This window comes from Thermobia domestica, chromosome 8, assembly GCF_964235325.1.
Source record: "Thermobia domestica chromosome 8, izTheDome1.hap1.1, whole genome shotgun sequence".
Taxonomy (NCBI): domain Eukaryota; kingdom Metazoa; phylum Arthropoda; class Insecta; order Zygentoma; family Lepismatidae; genus Thermobia; species Thermobia domestica.
In genome coordinates, this window is record NC_137461.1 from 204,433,768 (window position 1) to 204,454,763 (window position 20,996).

The 20,996-nt window shown below is 36.4% G+C and overlaps 1 protein-coding gene across 1 annotated transcript in view; it reads right to left on the reverse strand.

Moving 5' to 3' along the window:
* LOC145692429 (uncharacterized) overlaps nt 1–15,014 on the reverse strand; it is a 29,271-nt gene extending 14,257 nt beyond the window's left edge. The window contains exon 1 of the mRNA XM_081767738.1: nt 14,621–15,014. Within this exon, the coding sequence (XP_081623864.1) occupies nt 14,621–15,014 (394 nt within the window). The remainder of the gene's footprint in view (nt 1–14,620) is intronic.
* Between the last annotated feature and the right edge of the window lie 5,982 nt (nt 15,015–20,996).

Below are 20,996 nucleotides of genomic sequence, written 5' to 3' on the forward strand. Positions count from 1 at the left end.
TTTTGGTGGGTCGGAGTGGTCGCAATGGTTCAGAGTGGTTCATAGTTGGTGGTGGATCAGAGTGGATCACGATGGTTGATGGGTCAGAGTGGGCCAATGGGTCATTTGGGTGGTGGGTGATAGTGGGTCATGGTGGGTCGTGGATCAAATTTTCATTGACCCACACCATCTCTGGTTAAAATTGTACTAAAGATAAGAGGCACCGAAGATGCATGTCGGCTATTATGCTCAAATTTTGCGCATGGATAGTACTCCACCAGAAAGCAATAAATCTGAAACGGTTCACGGTATGACCTCCTAGAACTCGATTTGTAGGGGTTTGTCTGATTGGCTAAATTAAGACGTCAATGATTTATCCTTCAACAACCAAGCTTTTTATGATCGTTTCCGTGGGGAAGTCAGAACACGTGCCTAGTAATCGTAATTTTTATAGTTCGCGTCCACCCCGGGGTATTTGTTTTGTGTTTTTTAGATTCAGCTAAATATAAACAAATCACACATATAGGCATTTTAACATATTTTGGGAGAGTAATTTTGTGGTTCGTTGGCGTTTCATCGCGTCTCTGCCGCTGGTAGTAAAGTTTTCAAAATGGAACTTGGGCCATCACGGATCGTCGCTGCGGGGCCACCAATTTCTGGCGAGAGGTTAAGACTTAGGCTAGTCGAGAGAGCGTTACCCCCAGAGCGAACGCGGCCTAGGTGGCTATACGGTAATTTTAGTTTCACCAGAGTTGTAAATCATACTATAAGCCAGTCAGGGTTTCCAGGTCTTTTCTTTTCACTTCCCGCGCCAGAAGTGTAGAATGAGAATGAACTACTTCAGTTGGTTTCTTGTGAGAATAATCTGTGTATTAATTTGTATAAAATCCATATTAATCTGTGTATCTGTATAAAAAGGATGTGTATGTATGTTAGGAATGGTATAGAGACGAGATGAAACTCAATACACTCTCGGTCTCGTCTCGAGTCGAAAAACATCGTATTAGTCTCGGTCTCGTTTCCATCAATATATGGAGCTCCTTCGTGACTAGTGGTAAGCGTACGTGTCTTTGGCGTGGTAGACCTGGATTCGATTCTAGGCAGGAGGTTATGTGCTTAGGGTAGGGTCATCAAATCATCAACTAGAAAAAACGGGACAACTTTTTACTTTTGGATAGATTGCTCCCCTAAATATATATTTTGGCTCTCCCTTCTCTATTTCTCTCTCTCTCTCTCTCTGTATCTCTCACAAAAAAGGCAAATTTACACTTTTTCGTTTTAAAACCTATTGAAAAGGTTGTGGAATTAATTAAATAACAAGTAACTATCAGCAACTACCAAAAAACAAGTTTTGAAAACATTATCTCTTCCAAGCGACAGAAAAGTTTCAAAATATCCATGTTGCCCACCAACCTATGGTTGAGGTGAACAAGAAGACTGAAAATATATGAAACACTCATCAATATGTCAACAACAAAATCTGTCACTGGCAGAATTTATAACAAACTACTCTCAACTTCCAACTCCCTTTATTTTCTTTTTCTTACTTTTAAACATTATTTCACTTAGAACTAGTTTTCTTTTTACTTTCAGTTTTATTGTTCTATACTTTGTTCCCCTTTCGTAAATGACAGTATATTACATCTTAGTTAAATCACGGAAAAACTGTACTGTTCTGATGACAGCGCCTCAGTCTTCCACCCCCCAAAACAGAGAGTAAAAACAGTTTGTTTTTCATAAGACTTTCAGCCCATTGCACTGTCGTCTGCGCAGTGGGAGTCTTGAGGGGAGGCCTAGGAGGGAAAACAGTGCAACCACCACATCCAATATCGCAAAAGTCGTAATGACGTTGCTCAGTAATTAGACATATTCCAATATAATTACATAGCTTAGAAAATAATAATATAAATTAGGAAATTTTAGATTGGAAAGTTTTTTGTACCCAGTGTACGTAAATACGGGACATTTTGGCGTCCCGGGAAAATTTTTCGGGACACCGGGAATGGTAGTGAACGGATGGCCACCCTAGGTTAGGGTCCCACGTTGAGCTGTAGTTCACGTCTGATGTAGCCTCGCTGATATAGTCGAAAGAGACGGAGCAAGAGGCATTTTTTTTTCTAAGATATCCTCTGTATCGAAAACAAATATTAGACCCCAATCAATAAATTCCAACATTTACACTACTTTATACTTTACTAGCTATGCACGTGCCTTTGGAGAATGGGGTTCCGGATTCGAATCCTGTGGGAGATCATTGAAAAGTTTCAGCGCATAAAGGTTGTTTAGATTCCACCTTAAACTGTAGGTTCACATCTTGTATAGCTTCGGTGCTGAAAGGACCGCTAAATTCCAAGCCACCAAGTATAAAATTTACATCATGATATTTTTAACCAATTCTCTGGTTTAATCTTTTAATTTTTTTCTTCTCATGATTTAGGCTAATTCTGAAACTCCTACTCTCTACCAATTTTAGCACCTTATTTTCAGTTTCAGAACAAAGTTGATAAAACACGAGCAGTTGCAGTTAAAATAAATAAATAAAATAAAATTACATATCTTTCTCAGGAATATTTCTAAGCTGCATGGAAAGAAATGTCTGGAAACTGAAACATTATGTGTTTGTTTTACAAAACTAAATTTCGAAATAATTTGGCAACGTAGTTTTTCGGTCATTTCAAAGACTGGAAAGAGAATAAGATGTATTGAATCCCAATTTAAAATTATGGTCTTTGCTGTTTAAAACATTTTCGATATACCTAAGTACCAAACTATTAGAGGTGGCATTTTCCGCCTTTCTCTTGTGCACACATCTATGGCTTAGACCATCTAAGGGCAATTGTTCCATCATCTAACATATCCACCCCATAAAATGCCGGATAGCCGGCCCTGGCCCTTTCGGACTGTTGCGCCTTAAGGTTTGGTATATATTAGGTATATTGGAAGTTGGCACAACTGTAACAAAGTATATTATTATTATTATTATTATTATTATTATTATTATTATTATTATTATTATTATTATTATTATTATTATTATTATTATTATTATTATTATTATTATTATTCATAGTGAACATACAATTTAGCTCGATGTAGCTCTACTTAACGTATTAAATGAAACCATAAAATAAGAATATTCTTCCTTCTTCATTCTGAGAATTCTGTTCCATTCCCTCCTAGTCTGGAACAAATATTGCAGCTACTTCTCTCTACATTTTTATTGTTAAGTCACGATTCATGTAGTTCGTATCTCTTAAATTATATAGGCATGGCCTATTTTGTATTCCGATTATAAACGCCTCTGCGTTAAACACACTAACCATGATTGGAGATGTACACAGGACACGTTTTCAAACACAACTGAAAATTTCTCTTTGTGATTACACTTGTGGTTATCTGTTTGGGGGTGGAGTTCGAGCTTCGGAGATAGGGGCTCAAATTCAAGTTATTTCGTTGTTTCATCTTTTGCCTAAAGCCAAATATTTTGCTTATAGATTACCATGGCACCAGCTAACTGTCAATCAAGTGTATCACGAGAAATCACCGTGTTACATAGATTTTTCTGTGATTAGCTATTTTTCGGAATTTCCTTCTATTTTTGTGAATTTTCTTTTGTTATACACACACATACTTTATAATAGCACAGTTCCATCCTCTGCACAAAGCGTCTTCCAAGCAGCTGTTTCTTGCTACAATCCCCTTGCCTGGCAACACGTCTTTCCTTTCTGTCCTTCCTTTTGAAATCTTTTAAACAGCAGGCGGTCTATTGTTCCGACCTACACCAAATACGCTCGAGCCGACGTTTTTTCAGTGATTTTATTGCTTTCGCGTTCACGTTTAGCCGCTCAGATTTAAATACATGGTCAGCGTATTTCAAGCATACGCAGGAGCAATAAATGCGCTTTGCGATCGCTTCAAATAGCCGGGGTGAAATAGTTGACCATCTGTAGTCCACCGACGCTTACAGCTTAGGGTAATGAACGATGTCCTTGCCTTGTAGACTTCATGACTACCGACGTCGGCAGTCAACTAGCTTTTAGTATTCCTTTACTAACTGTTCATGTTTGTACACGGTGTTGTCATAATAATAATAATAATAATAATAATAATAATAATAATAATAATAATAATAATAATAATAATAATAATAATAATAATAATAATAATAATAATAATTATTATTATTATTATTATTATTATTATTATTATTATTATTATTATTATTATTATTTGTAGTAACAGTAGTATAATTGATGATAGAATAATTATTGTCTATGTATTGTCTAGGTAGGACTACACACAGGATTTGGCTCGTTTTGGTTCGACTTGACTCTAATCCGAGTCGAGTTGGAAGATATTTTTCGCGCCGAGTCCAAGAGTAGATCTCAAAGATGTCTGTTTCGAGTCGAGTCGAGTTTCAAAGAAAAGTCGTTCGTGCCCATCCCTACTAATGAGAGCTTAATCGGAGTTAAGCGAAATTGAAAGTCTCACTATTTATCTAAGCGACCCCGAAAACTATGAATCTAATATCGATCATTTTCTAGCAATCTTTTATATGTATCCCCCTCCCATTCACCATAGGTAACCCGACAGCACTCTTTTTGAAACTATAAGAAATGTGGTTAAAATTACTCTAGGCCAGTGGTTCTCAATCTAATTCCTATCACGATCCCCTTTTATCACACGCTCTTGCCAGCGACCCTTTTATAATTTGTTTTATAATAAGCTTGTGTGGGATTTTTAACATACCTATTTCTATAATAGTAGAATCCATTTTTTTGTTTATAGTGAACAGTGCCATGGAAAATCATTGCCCGGGGCGAGAGTATAGTACGATGTCACCGTATATATGAGTGACGTCGACAGACTAGCTACGAAGCGCCACCATGGTTGGCACGAAGCTCAATAACATTTTCAAAATAAACCCTACCTTTCCTTAATTTTGAGCACATTTTATTACGTTTTTCCTTCTATTTTACACATGTGCATATGCACTTTCCTAACTTGAGTAACACACTTCCTCTGAAATGTGTGGCCCCTCTTTTCGGCGCCCGGCAGTGACAGTGGATACAGTAACTGTAATATCTATATTCCCAACGACGAAGGTGCTGGTTCAAGATGGATATTAAACTCCTTCATTGAAAAGGCCATTAATGTATCCGATCTAAGCCCACAACTTCTTGACCAAATAATAGAATGATCATGCGACAAGTCTTTGCAACTGGTTTTCTGTAACGAAGACTTGGACAAGTTCTGCCTGATGAGGAGAGAAGAATATCCTGGTCTGGTGATTGCTGCTTTAAAAGTAATAATTCCATTTGCTATATCGTACTTGTGCGAAAGTGTTTTTTTTATGGTAAACATTAAAACAAAGATAAGAAATCGCTTATCAGTTGAAGATGGCTTGATAATGTTCGTCATGAAGATTGAACCAGGCATTGCTGCACTAGTGAAATTACACCATGCTTAGGTATCTCATTAGGTTTTAATTTTAATTGTATTTCAATGTGGAGGTTTTGTTTCATGTGTATTTTTCTAGTATTTCTATATACAGTTCTCATTAGTTTTATATCATACCTCTTTGATTTCGTCATGCTGAGTTACGTGGCCATGTTGCTGCCGTGAAGTAAAAACTCTCAGACGACCACAACATTTACCGTCTCGCGTTTGCACAGGCGAATGTGGGTCTCAATTGGGAAAACGTAGTTTTCTCAGATGAATCCATATTCACAACATCAAAGGAGGGACGCCGTTTTGTGTATCGTCCGAGAGGCACCCGATATGACCATGGATATGTGGCTGCTTGCAATCGCAGTGGCCATGTATCTATTTTATGTTGGGGTTGGATTTCCAGTCGCGGAGCAGGACAGCTTCATAGAATTGAAGGACATCTGGACAATGCTCAGTACTTAGACATTATCAGTAATATCATGGTGCCATCTGTACGAGTATTTCAGCCTGATGGTGTAATTCAGTTCCAGTAATACCAGTCGCCGATACATACTTCCGGTGTGGTTCAGGAATGGTTCCCAGGGCACCCTGAGATTGATTTAATCGACTGGCCGCCTCGTGGAGCAGACCTCAATCTCATGGAAAATATGTGGGCAGAAGTGAAGCGTACTCTAAGGGAAAGTTGGCCTGAGGCAGATCCACCAAGAACTCAGGATGACCTGTGGTATCTTGTTTCCGAAGCATGGCTGGAGGTAGGGGAAGGAGATAGATTTGTCACCCATGTAATAGATTCCATGCCCAGAAGAATGGAGCGTGTAATAAATTCAGAAGGGTCTTGGACACAATATTAATGTCCCCGCCTTAACTCCCGAAAACAGCCTTTTTCAGGACTACCTAAACGCTTCTGAAAATATTTCTAGAAGTAAACCACTCCTTGTATCCGATTTCTGTGCAATCCTACTAACAAAAGAATGATAATTAGCTGTAGGCTTTGAACTCAAGATCTCTTCAGTGGCAAGTCCGTACTCTACCAGTGAGCTAACATGAACACACAAACCCAACCTGAAGAAACACGACTTTCAATTTCTGGTATTAGATGACAATGATGCTCATATACTTTGCAAATGTTGTATTAAACTTGGGATATTCCGCAACACACACACACACACATAAACAAAGCGAAAGAGAGAGAGAGAGAGATGAATACACAAAACCCTATTCAACGTATTCGAATGAGACTCTAAGTAACGACATTCCTTTCTAAAGAGAATTTGTGTTTCTTCCAGTGACGTTAAGGGGATCGGGAAAAGTTATGTGTCTTGAAGCAGGATACGACTTTGGATACTCTGTTTATATACTTTCTATATCCGTAGGAATATACTGTACTTCACGAATATAAATAACATACTGTAATGAGAATATTGAGAAGTTAAATCTGTATGACAAATAGCTGCAAATAAATACACTACATAACTTATTTATTGCTATTAAACGATTTTCCTAACTTGTATTTAACATTCTCATATATAATACCGACCTACTGTGAAAATTATCTTAGATGTTATATTTTAAACATAATAATTACTATGTTCTGCAATGATTATGTTATATATAAACAACTTATGTATTTTAATGTAATTATTTTATATAATTTTTCATGCATTGCGGAAAATATAATTTAAAAAAATGTATTGATCCAGATGGGATTCGAACTCACAACCTTATGTTTTGAAATCCGACAGCTTACCAATGAGCTAACACAAGGACTTCGGGAAATAAGCTTCTAGCGATGTATAACGAATCTCAAGATAATTATGACATTCATATCCATTACAAACGCTGTTTCTGTTTTACTTTGACTTTTATTTTAGTACTCAGGCGATAATTATGTTCTATTTCTTAATTTTGAGCATTCTTTTACATATGGAAAGATTCTTTAACGTATTTAAATGTTCCATTACGTATAGAGAGCTAAATGGCAAACAAGCATGTGCTCACATTAATAAAAGGTTTCGAAATATTGTATCATTAAGTATTTCAATCAATGTTGCTTTTTTAAACACTTGGTAACAAGTCTTATTATATTTAAAAGAAGAAAAACACATCTGCAAACTTTTTCCCGATTGCAAAGGCTGGCTTGGAGGTTCGAACCTGGCTTACTTTTTCCCGAAGATACCCGAAGCTGGACTTAGAAAATTTTTGCCTCAAAACACCAATAAAGAATGCGCTCAACCTTTTTGAGACAAGGTGTACATATGAGTGAGGTCGACAAACCAGCCGCGAAGTGCCACCATAGTTTGCGCGAAACGTAAGAAAATTTTCAAAATTAAACCCTGGTTTTCCTTGATGTTGAGCACTTTTAATTACTTTTTTCCTTCAATTTTATACATATGCACATGCATTTTCCTCCCGCATTTTGCGCCCCCTTATATCGGTGCCCGGGACCGTTGCCCCGCTCTCCCCCACGGCAGGGCACTGCTTGACTCATCCATTGTAACTTTCCCCCCAACGAACATTCTCAGAAACCTACTGTGATACCATTCCCAAAACACATTTTGTTCAGTTCTTCCTAGGTACTCGAAATGCCCTGTAAATAGGAAATCTTACTGCAAAACAGAACTGAAATCAGCTATTGTTATCTTCTGTATTAATATGATCACCTTTTGTTTTAAAACGAAAGGTCTATTCACACACAAAGCGGACATGATTACACAATATACTCACTCTGGTATCAAAATCTACTTTCCTAAGACATTTTACTATCAGAAAAAAACTCTTAACTCTGTTAAATTTACATACTATACAGTATGTACAGTACAGTAAAAAGTTTATTCTGACCAGTCACTCGTATTCATTCTTATTGTACTGTCATTAATCTCCACAATCTGTGAGAGATCACAAGTGAAGTGTGATCACTTCCAACAAGTAAATAAGCTTTAAAGGAATACCGTATTTACTCGCGTAATTTTCGCACTTTTTAGACGAAAAAAGTTATTTTGAAACATGGGTGCGTAAATTATGCGAAAAAAAAAATAGCCACATCAGTGAAGATCATCTAATTTTTTTCCTCAGTCAAAATAACACGAAAATACCGGTACACATTTTCTTTGTAGCAAGAATTGGCAACAAACAACTAATTCTAAATTTGTAGAAAAATAACTAAAAAATTGATTAAGAAGTCGTGTGGTTTCTTATCTTACAACAATCGCTTTGCTGCGTTGCCAATTGTTCATTAGCTACCGTAATTGATTCCTGGAAAAATTCTGTTTCACAAAAAGTTTCCGCGTGCGCAAATTACGCGAGGAAAATAAAATATACAGAAAATACCCTTCAAAATTGGGATGCGAAAATTATGCGAGGGCGAAAATTACGCGCGTATTTACGGTATATCAATTTATTTCAAGATAGGAAACTACATACAATTTATGCCAAGTCTATAAAAGAACTGATAATAATTTACAGCAACTGGGTACTTAAGAAAATATTACACCAATTAACCCTTTAATTGGCAAGCATTGATAGAATTACCATTAAAATATTTAGTTTGCTTTTATGGTTGAACCGTGTCTTCCTGATCATAATTTCGTAAATTTAAAAGTATTTTTGTACTTTGGTTACAAAATACAGGATGTTTATTTCAAACCAATATTGCCATAAAATAGTCTTATGTGTTGCTACTGAGCAGCATTGCCCTATTATCAAATATCAAGAATATTTTCAGTAATTAGCAGCAGTTTCATTTAAATATCTTCCTACAGAGCAAGTAACCACAAATTAGAAAAAAAAATAAAAAAAAAGAACTTTCGCGGAACGTAGGAGATAAAGTTTCTTGTTGAAGAATAGAAATATCTAAACAAGCGACCCGCAAATCATGTATATGAATATTGTATGAAAGCAATAATGCCAATTAAATGATCAATGAAGTTATAATTCATGCGGATAACGCAATAGAATGTGATGTTGCTTGAGAGCAACATTGCCAAATAAAGGTTTAAGTCAATTGAACAAAACGGTGTTCTGCAAATTGCCAACTGGGTATTTTAATTTGGCAACTTGTTAAGAAATCGGTAACTTTGGTGGAAACTCTTCCCTTACCTCCCCTTAACGACGCCCCTGCCTTCTTGACATGCACCCATTTTTTCATTGAGAGTGAATGGTTGATCAGTGGTTTTGTTCAGTTCTGTTGTGAAGTATTCCTTGGTTGATCACAGGCCAATTGAGTTATAAAACACCGTATGATTTACAAAAGAAGACTAACTGATCTGTGGTTAAAAACATGGTTTGTATGAGTTTTCTCAGGGTTTTTCCCGTCTTCTACTATTTTATTTCACCATTCCCTTGGCGCCCTCAGAGGAGGGCAAGGGAGGGTATTTGGCTCCCTCTGACTTTTGGAACCAAAATGTGATTTTTGACATATCTGACAAACAATATCTGTCAATGAGGAACAGCATTAATATATTAGTCGAGTCAACTTTCTTCAACACATTTAAGGCCTTTTTAAATATATCGAAATTATTAATCGACTTCTTTGCGTTTCGCATATAAACTTGTATCGTCATCCGCAAAAAAAAAGTTCGCATATACTGTAACTTCCACATTTTCATTAATAACTCAGTTTTCTTAATATATTATCGCTTCTTTGTGCTTTCCGTAACAAAGCAGTGTAGTAATGAATAATTATTTATGATTTTTGTGAAAAAATAAAGCAAAATAAGAAAATTATAAGCAAAAAACTGTGATTGTTATGAAACTTTAGTCTGTCAGATAATTACGCGAAGAATATCCCGAGGGAAATTCACTCCATACAGTGCACAGGTATTAGGAACACTCACAAATACGTAAAATTGAAGGAACAGAAAATAATGTATTTTTGAGATGAACATACAATTCACACTTCACGTAAAGTTCCAATATGGGAAATCAATCAATATCTTCAGTTGAAATTACTGAAAGAAACAGAAAATGGCTATTTAAAACTCCAAGTGTAAACCTGCGCTTGGAGCGAGTCTATTTCTAATATCAGAACGCGTTATTTCGTAACATGCCTGCGTGGCCAAGCGGGTTTAGCAATGCTGTTGAAATTCTAGAACCGAAGGGTGGCAGTTCGAGCTTGAGTGCGGAACGCTTTTTTTTTTTCAATATAGTGAAATATTTTTTTAAAATATAAATGTCTAGTTTGAAGTGCTTAAAAACACAAGACCAGATGAACAATCACTTTTCAAAGCTCAGTCACATTTATTCACTATGTTCATCAATTAGGCTATATACGAAGACACTAAAATGTGGAACGTTAACGATCCTTATTAACGTTAATACCACATCCGTTATAATGAGAACAGATTTGTGATCTGAATATCAACCTTAAACCATACGTCCAAAATGAAAATTATTCATGTTCTTGATACCTATTGCAACACTCAGTTGTAATATAGAGAGTGAGAGTGCGAAAGAGAGAGATAAAATACTGTATACAGGGTGCGGAAAAATTCCCGGAACGGTCCAATATCTCGCGAAGTATAAATATCACCAAAACAAAAATAACACATGTTAAATAGTTTTAAAGAAGCTATCCAATGATAGAAAACACAATCACCTATCCCTACCTCCTTGGGGACTACGGGGGATAACTTTAAAATTTTAAATGGGAACCCCCATTTTTTTTTTCATATGTGGATTCTCCAGAAAAAGTGATAGTGATTTGATCAAAAATTGAAAACAGTGTGTGCGAAGATGAAGTTACATGGAATACAATATCGATAATTGTTTTGCAAAGTAGCTTTATGAAGTAGTTCTTAGTAGTAGGGTTATTTACAACAAAAATAAGCCATTTTTGTCACCATTTGTATTTTCTTGCAAATGAATAAATATGGACAAATGCATTATTTTATGGAAGTTAAAATGTATGAATTCGTTATGTGGGTAAAAAAATCACATGAAAATTTTACTCTGCGTGGAAATCGAACTCATGACCTTTCATGCCGCAGTCCCGTACGCTAACCGCATGGCCCAGAGCTCGACACTGAGAGGCCACATTTTCATAAAGATTTGCCGCCTCCATTCTTTATGTGTCGATTCAAGTGCTATCCGTGAAGGCACTGTTTTCAATTTTGGGTCAAATCACTGTTACTTATTCTGAAGAATCCAAATGTGCAACAAAATATGGGGATTTCCATTTAAAATTTTAAAGTTACCCCCCGTGTGGGAATGGAGGGTTGCGTTTGGTATCATTTGATAGATTTTTCAAAACTGTTTAACACGTGTTATTTTTGTTTTGCTGATCTGTATATTTCGCGAGATATTGGACCGTTCCGGGACTTTCCCCGCACCCTGTATAAGCTTGTATTTTTAATTAAAACAGTTAGTGTAAATCATAATCTGGATTTTTATAAAGTAAATGAAACAATCAAATAGAAAATGTATACAGTTTAAAATTGAATTAAATTGCAATTCCAGAATCTGTAACATTATACATTTCTTATTTATTTACATCGAATGTTAACTTATTGTATAGTTTATAGCATGAGTATCAGCTGATATCTAACACAAAATTATCTATAAATTGAATTTAAATAGGAAATGATATAGTTGCTATAAGAACAAGTTTATGAAAATGAACTGTATAATAATGGTTGTATTTGAAACAGAGTTTGCGTAATGGAGTAAATATTTACACCGCCAGCTTTGCAATACTGTGCGATTTAAATTGTCAATCTCATCAATTTTACTTATTTCGCTTGAATGTTTATGGAATTTAGTATAGCATTATGAAACATTCAACAACTGATCTAGTAGTGAAACATATTTAATAAGATTACCGCACATTACGCTAGATTCCGAGATCGCTCCCAGCTTTGCGAGCACTTGATAATATCTTATTATTATTTCAGATAAAATAGTATGTGGAAGAGCTAAATTAAATTAGAAAATGAAATGAAATATTTAACATCCCACTATTACGCCCTTTAGGCGGGAAGGTTCTAGATTGTTGGTCCTCACATAGAGGAGAATTTGGATTAGTAACCAGTTTGGTTCTTTTCTTTATCAAATCTCAATACACAATTCATATAGTAATGTCGAGCAAGCGATAGCGAGTGAAGGCAGGTTAACCAGGTTGATTGCTTTCTTCATCACCACTCAATTGGTATACGGACCAGTGTTCTAGAATCCTGCTATTTTAGGCTAAGGGAGAAGATAATTAAAGTAAGAAAAATGATATAAGAATTGGTGGAATGAGAAAGTGGAAGGAAAAGGAAATGCTTTGAGAAAAGTCACGGACATAATGTTGTCCACCACAAGCTTACTTGAACGGAATAAAACCAGAGACCGCATGCACCAAAGGTAAGCGCTCTACCAGTGAACCATCGCGCCCATAAATTAAATAAGAAAGATAAGTAGTAGGCATTTTATAATTGAATATTGTATGTAAGAAACTTATTGTCCATAAAGATTCTTTCTCTTCAAGCTTTTATAATTGATGTTGCAAAGTGACGTCGTGTTTGTCTGTCCGATCATCACGGGAAATCAAATCAGCCGTTTGAAATAAATATTTGAATACATTTAGTACTTGGAAGAAAATGGTTAGCTGACGTTCACTAGAAACTTGACAAAACTTCGATACAAATTAGAGGATAGTCAGCTATGCCTAAATCTAATATTGTAGGTGGAAGTGAAAACGACGAACGAAGTAACAGCGGATTAAAATTTAGCATTAGAAGTCATTGAAAAACAGAATGTGATGCGCGAAAACGAGAAAAAAAGAAAAGGAAAAACGTAACGTTGCCGACGACAACACACTGGATGGTGCTTATTGAAAGACCCATAAACGCTATTCATTAGCTCATTCTTCACGGTTTGGATTGCAAGAAATAAAACCATTTCTTCGTGCTAATACGCCTCTCAAAACGAAATGTTATATTTCTGCAAAATTTGTTTTTCTCACATGACTGGATAATTTTTTAAAAAATTCTATTGTGCTGAAGAAAACAAAACCATATGACAAGCTGTATTTGATCTGAAGACCCCATGATCTTTACTACATGTTGTTATTCATTACATCAGCGAGACGTTGTTTGCAATGACACTGATACATTGAGTGGTTTGTTCGAGAAAGTTGCTTGTCTCGATTTTGTTTACTCTTTAGGTTTTTCGTAGAATACATGAAAAAGAAATACATTTTTCGCTTAGATATCCAGGAATCCTGTTTTAACTGATCAGAAAACAGCAATCTACTGGTGAAATGATATGGGGTAATGTGTAGCATTTTGTTTTCACGCCATCGATAGCAGCAAGGGGCACATGAATTACATAAAAAGGGAGTGTGTTGTTATGAACTACTAATATCTTTTTCAAAAAATCTACGTGTTACTTCGTAGCTCAGGGGATAAGTGAGAGATTACAATACACAAGTTCGCACGATCGAGTCTTGTCCACTGCTATTATGTTTGTTTTTTTTTTATTTTCATTGTTTAACGGTGAAAGTGACGTAGATACATTTTCATTAGCATTCAAAAAAAAAAAAAAAAAAAAGAAGAATGGAAGGGAATACGTAGCCCTGAAAAGGGCTGTTTATATATAAGTGTCTAATAGGAGGTCCAATGACCTTCTACATCGATGACTGCCTGGAGCCTTCTGGGCATGCTTTCGGTAAGTCTGCGGAGAAAGCGTTCACTACGGGAGACTTCCTCCCAGCTGTTTTCAACGATTTCCCATAGTTGATTTTTTGTGGATGGAGGCGGGTTAGGCCAGTTCTCCTTCATCACCCTTTTGACCTCTGCCCATACTGTCTCAATTATATTCATATCGGCTCCACGCGGTGGCCAATCTAGGACCTCTAAATCAGCCTGCTGCGAGAGCCAATTCTGAACTAATTGACACATATGAACCGGAGACCTGTCGTGCTGAAACTGGATTACTCCATCGGGGTAGATAAAACGCACAGATGGCAACATAACATCCCGAAGGATATGTAAATATTGCCCCCCCGTAAGACGCCCCTCTACCCTATGGAGTACTCCAAGACACTGTGATGTCATGAAACCCCAAGCAGATACAGATACGCGTCCACAGTGACGTTTGTGGAAAACGTATCTGGGATCATGCCTGGAGCCTCTCGGACGATACACGACTACTGGGCCATTATTTGAGGAAGAAAATGTGCATTCGTCTGTGAAGACAACATGTCTCCAATCACGGTTCACATTTTCTTCCGCAAACTGAAGCCGTCGTCTTATATGCTCTTCCGAGAGGAATTCTTTCACCGCAGCACGACGGGCGTGAAGATTAGCTTCCCTAAGACGCCGTACAGCAGTATCTCGAGAGCCTGGAAAATCTAATGCGTGCCGAAGTTGTCTGGCGGTCATGTTGGGATTAAGTCGCGCAGCAGCAACAAGCTGGGCATCCTGCTCAGGTGTTGTCACACGACGCCTACCACTACCTCGGCGCTGCATAGTTTCTCCAGTCTCTCGAAAACGCTTTATCCACTTCTGTGCTGTTCTTGGTAAAACTCCACACCTTTCAGCGGCTTGTGCAGCGCAATAGCCTTCTTGCACTAAAGCAAGAACACGCTCTTTTCTATTCTCAGCCATTTCTGACTTCTACCCTTTTCACGAGTTGCACATTGAATGAGCACCCCTTTTAGTTGAAGCTATTAAACGACATGCGCAGTTGGTTACTCCAAGAGCTAGTAAGATCGTAGTTTTTATTTGCTAAGAGGCAGAGAACACGTTATTTCGATATATGTTGTTTGACTACAAGGGAGATCTTCACAACTGATTACTGAGTGATAAGATCTGTGGTATTCTGTTCAACTTTCCTTTAGGCAATTTTAAACGTAATAGACAATATTTCTCTGACCTTGTCAGTGCCTGAGGCAGAAGACAAAATCAATGAAAATGTTTTCAACATAACATTTTCGATTTATGTTTATCTCCTATCCGTTTTTGTTACGATTGCCTCCTTTAGAAATATCAGCTCTCTTTTTTTTGGCCCCTATAAGAAAATGCTATTGCGGTTTTCCAACGTTCAATATTTTTGGCAAAATTAACACTTTCAAATAAAGCTAAACAAGCATATGTTTCACGGACAAAACAATATGTAAAGTTCTACTTTCCAGTTAGGCAACATTCCTTCAAAAAATTGCAACTATAGTTTGCATCTCAAGTAATAGGGTAAATGTGCCAGTAGTCGACCATTTAAGGAGATTTTCAACTTTGTTAAAGTATAAAAAAATCATTTTTTACTAATAACTTTTACTGCATATGTCATTAGAAAGAACACTGTTTAAATTTTACGTTTGTGTAGCTCGCATAGGAAATCTTTTATACATAATTACACAGGAAAAAGAAAATACCAGAAACCCTGAAAAAAACAGTAGTCGGCCTATGAAAACCAAAGGTCAGCCATTACTTTAACCAGTACTCAGCCACACTATAGAATTGACTTTTTTAATGGAATTTTAGAGATCAATTCCTCAGTAGCAAATTAAGGGACAAATATATTGCACTCAGAGTTCCTACAAAGACAAACTACGTGGAAAACAGGCCCGCAACTAGAGGGAGCCAGGGGGCCTGGCCCTCCTAAACTTTTCGTGGCCCCTCCAGACCTCAACACAAAAAACACAATTTAGATATGTGTAAGAGATTTTTAATGACTTGCCCCCCTAACATATCTATGCCCCCCCAAACCTCTGTGGCTAGAAGCAGGCCTGGTGGAAAATATATTGCGATACAGGAAAAAAGACTTCTTGTATGATATTTACCATAAACTAAGAAAAATGTGCCTCGGCCTAGACTAGCCTATTTAAAACTAATATATAGGCCTATTTATATTTACATTTATATTTACATTGATATTTATATTTAGCTATGACATTAACCCTTTAATATGAAGTTCATTAAGCACATTCAGGACACATAAGCACTTGTTTAGCAGGTTCCTCGTACGATAATACACTGAGGCACGTGCATTTTAAGTGGTAGCAGTGATCACAAAAGTGACACCCAATATATTTAAGTGTATCGTTCTCAATATCACTTATGAATTCTTCTTCAGGCCTTAGACGGCATTTCAACAACTTCTTGCGTCTCGTCTTTTTAACTACTAGTGCTACTTGGCTTGACAGTCCTTTTCTTTTTGTTTGACTTAAAATTTTTCCTTTCTTTTGTATTCTCTCCCTTTTTCATTTTAGACATTCCTCTTCTAGTTTTCTTTTCTTTTCATTCTTTACCATCTGATAATTTCTCCATGCTTGGGAGGATACTGCAATTTGAACTTTTTCTCTGGGCACATGTTTGGTAGTTTTGTTTTTGATTGGAGCTAGCCAGAAAAGATGCTAATCAAAGCCAGATGATATGGAAGTATTTTACGAAGGTTTTCTTTGAATTTCTTCTGAGATCATATGGAGTTATTTCTGGCTCTACTGACTGTAGAAACAGAAGCAGACCTTTCACCTTGCGTCGCTTCAGTACAAGATGCCATAACGGATATGTTGTTTTCCTGGTTTGAGTCAGACGTAACGTCTATTTCTGATATCGAAGATATATTTGTAGGCTCTAGACGGCCAATTGCTAAAATTTGGTATGTTCCAGGACTAAGATATCGAGCATTTCACTAGCAAGTATCTACTGATAGCAGATCGATCCTCTTCGGACAGAACAATAGCCTTATATGTGTTCATTAGTGTAGAATAAGAAGACTCTTTGGATAGAGTATCCTCAACGCACCTGATTGCAAAAACATCTGACACTGAGTCTATTCCAGTAGATGTCTTTGGACTGGTTGAAAGAAACGCTAAATCACGCGTTCTTAAACTGTTAGACATATTTTCCTCACGCTCATAGTGAGTTAGAATGTAAATATTTATGATTATTCTGTATTGTTTCGGCAATCAGGCAACTCTAGGAACAGAGCAGATAAGAACAGATAATAATAATAATAATAATAATAATAATAATAATAATAATAATAATAATAATAATAATAATAGTTGAAGAGCAATTGCAGCCTTGGAATTAAAAACGTGCAGAAACGCGACATTGTGCGGAGTAATTTAAAAAAATAAATCAATTAGATATGGATAACCCTTACTTCCTCATAGCTACCTTAGATTAAAAGACTAAGCTATGATCAGGGTCAAGGGCGTCGATCCTGCTAGGGCCTGGGGGCCCGGGCCCCCAAAGCTTATGTAGGGCGTATGCTTAGGGTAAAATAAATACTCATTACCTGTCCTTTTTAAATTTTAGACAAATAATTCAGACCAGCCATAAATCCTTAACCTTTTTTCCCTCAGTTCTAGAAAAATACAAGAATTGAAATGGTTACAATACCATACTGATATTAAAGTACGGGACAAAAATAAACGACCAACATCGTCATAAGTTTTAATGGCATTTTCGATCGTTTAATTTTGTCCCGTACTTTATAACTGTATTATACTTGTTTGATGCAATTAGTGACATCATAACAGTTACTTTTTCATTAAATTGTTAGAAAAGTCTTCTACGTATTAGTTAAGTGTCTTAGTTGTATGTCATGTGTCATTTAAATTGAATGAATGATAAGTGGATGACTACTGGAGTATATGTATCCAGTAGTCATCCGTTGAAAGTAATGGGGGGCTGACCATTGGAAATTGAAGTGAAGAGTCATTTCCAGTAGTCAGCCCCTAATGGCTGACTACCGGAAAACGTTATCAAAAATGCAACTTGTAGTCAGCCCCCCTTATTTCTACGCAATATCTTGTTTTGTATCATAAACCACGAATTTTTGATAAGCTACGATACATTCATGCATAGAAGAAAGCAATAACTCGTACTATTTTACAATAATATAATTTTAACTTTGAAGCAAAGTTTCTTCCTTATTTTTTTATTAACAAAATGCGCACTTTGCTCACTTGCATCAGCAGACCTCAAATGATAATTTTTCTTTTCTGCCACGAGGAGTCACACCAGGCCAGAACAAATGAGGTTGAATACTGGAGCTCTGATTTAAGTTGTAGTTGATTATTTGTTTGATAACAAGCTACTGTATGTTTATTTAATATGCTTTTTACTGAAAAATGGCTGATTACTGGAGACGGCTGACTTTAGGCACACTTACCCTCCTAACTAACTAACTAATTCTATGGCCTATGGAACCCGGAGGTTCAATGCCGCATTCACAAAAGCTCTCCACTGACTTCTATCCTTAGCTAACTGGATCCAGTTTCTACTTTGTATTCCTATTTCTGCGAGATCCATCTTAATATTGTCCTCCCATCTGCGCCTAGGTCTTCCTAATTATAAGCTCAAGTAATATGTAACATAATAATAACAATAATAATAATAATAATATCTTAGTATCAAACTTTAAGCGATTTTTATATGATGCATATATTCATAAAAATAGTCACTACTTGTTATGTACTCATTTGGTGTTCCCCTAGGGTTACTAGGAATTGAAATCAGTATCTCTGACTGTCCAGTCCAGTATGCTAACTGTATGACCACAGAGCACGAATCTGACAAAAACATTTTCATAACGTTTTGCTACCCCTCCTTTTCCCGTATCGATTAAAGTGCCATCCGTGAAGGAATTGTTTTCAATTCTGGGTGAAATCAGTCACTTTTTTCTGGAGAATCGAAATGTCCAATAAGAAATGGGGGTCCCACTTTAAAATTTTAAAGTTACCCCTACCGCCAAAGGGAATGGGGATAGCGGATTTTGTTTGGTATAATTGAACTATCCATATAAAGCAGAAACATATATTCTCATTTTGGGCGTGTGTTTTCAATTTGATATTAACTTAGAAATCTATTTGAACTTTGGTAGTGCTAGCATTTCCATAGCGTCATCTTCGTATACAAACAGATGATGAATAAAAGTGACAGAGGTTTGAAAGCTGACAGTTTATCTGATTTTGTTTTTATAACCAATTCAAATGTTAAAAATGTAACGTTGTATTTAGAAAAAATAAAATATCCTTCTATTGAAAGAAAACCGGAGTGGGAACCGAACCGTCAATCATTACTGTAATTTCAAGCGCCTCGCTAAACCCACTTATTTTCTTCTTAATTTACGTCGCGAAAGGCGGCCCCGAAGTTCACTTACCAAAGTCAACTTTCCCCTTATCAGTACTTTCTGTATATTTCCTACTCGGTTATACACGTTTTACAGTAACCTTGAATGATAGGGACACAAACACAGACACGTCGAGAATATTTAAAATTCCAAAAGTTCTCCCACCGAGAATCAAACCCGGTACCCTGTACACCACAGACACACATGCTAGCCACTAGACCACACAGCCAAGTTATAAAGCCAGCGCGTTTTAATAATTCTACTGGAAATGCACGAGATATGCACTTGTAATACATTGAGTGATTTATTCGAGAGAGGCAAAGCACTTTACTTTGAATTCATTTCTTGGTTTCGTTTCTACTGTGTTTATTCTTTGTATTTTTCGTACACTACTTGAAAAAGCAAATACAGTTTTCGCTACGGTGTCCAGAAATACTATTTTAACTGATCATAAAACAGAAATCTTTCGGTGAAATAATATGGGGTAATGTGTGCTATTCTAGTTTCATACCGAGTTCCTTCGTAGCTAAGCGGTTAGCATACGCACCTTTGACGTAAGAGACCCGGTTCGATTCCCGGTGTGAGCTCATATTACAAAGCAGCGGACTATTTGCGACACTTCAAGAAAAAGATGCTTTATGAATATTAAGTCGCTTCAAGCGTTCAAATCGCTTTGTAAAAATCCAGATTATGAATTGCAATAACTTTTTACGTTGTAATTAAAATTACAGCATATATTGTTTTCTATCTCTCTCACATACTTTCTCTCTCTCTCTTTCTTTCTCTATATATACACACCTGTATATTACAATAGGTATCAGAACATGAATAATTTTCATTTTGGACGTGTGATTTAAGGTTGGTATTCAAATCAGAAAGTTGTTCCCATTATAACAATGTTAACGTTCCTCATTTTAGCGTCTTCGTATATAAATGATGACAGAGTGAACAAATGTAACAGGCTTTGAAACGTGATATTTCATCTGATTTTTTTCAAGCACTTCAAAGCAGAACTTTATATTTAAAGAAATGTTTCCATATGTTGAAAAAATCAAAACTGCCAGGAGGCAGATTCGAACTGCCGCCCTCCGACGCTAGACTTTCAAGAACACTACTAAACACGCTTGACCACCGAGACAATTCATGAAAGAATATGCTGTAATAATGCTCATATATCGCTCCAAGCGCACGTTCACACCTGAAGTTTTAAATAGTCATTTTCTCCCTATATCAGTAATTTCAACTGAAGATATTGACTGATTTTGCATATTGGAACTGTGCATGAAGTGTGAATTGCATATTAAACGCAGAAATACGTAGTTGACTCTTCAGTTCATGTTTCTGTTCAATAGCTTCACATGTTAGTGAGTGTTTCCTAATACCTGTGTCATTTTCCCTCTTTTTTCCCACGGGATATTCTTCGTGTAATTATTTGACACACTAAGGTTTCATAAGATTAAAGGTTTTTTGCTTATAATTTTCTTATTTTGCTTTATTTTTTTTCTAAA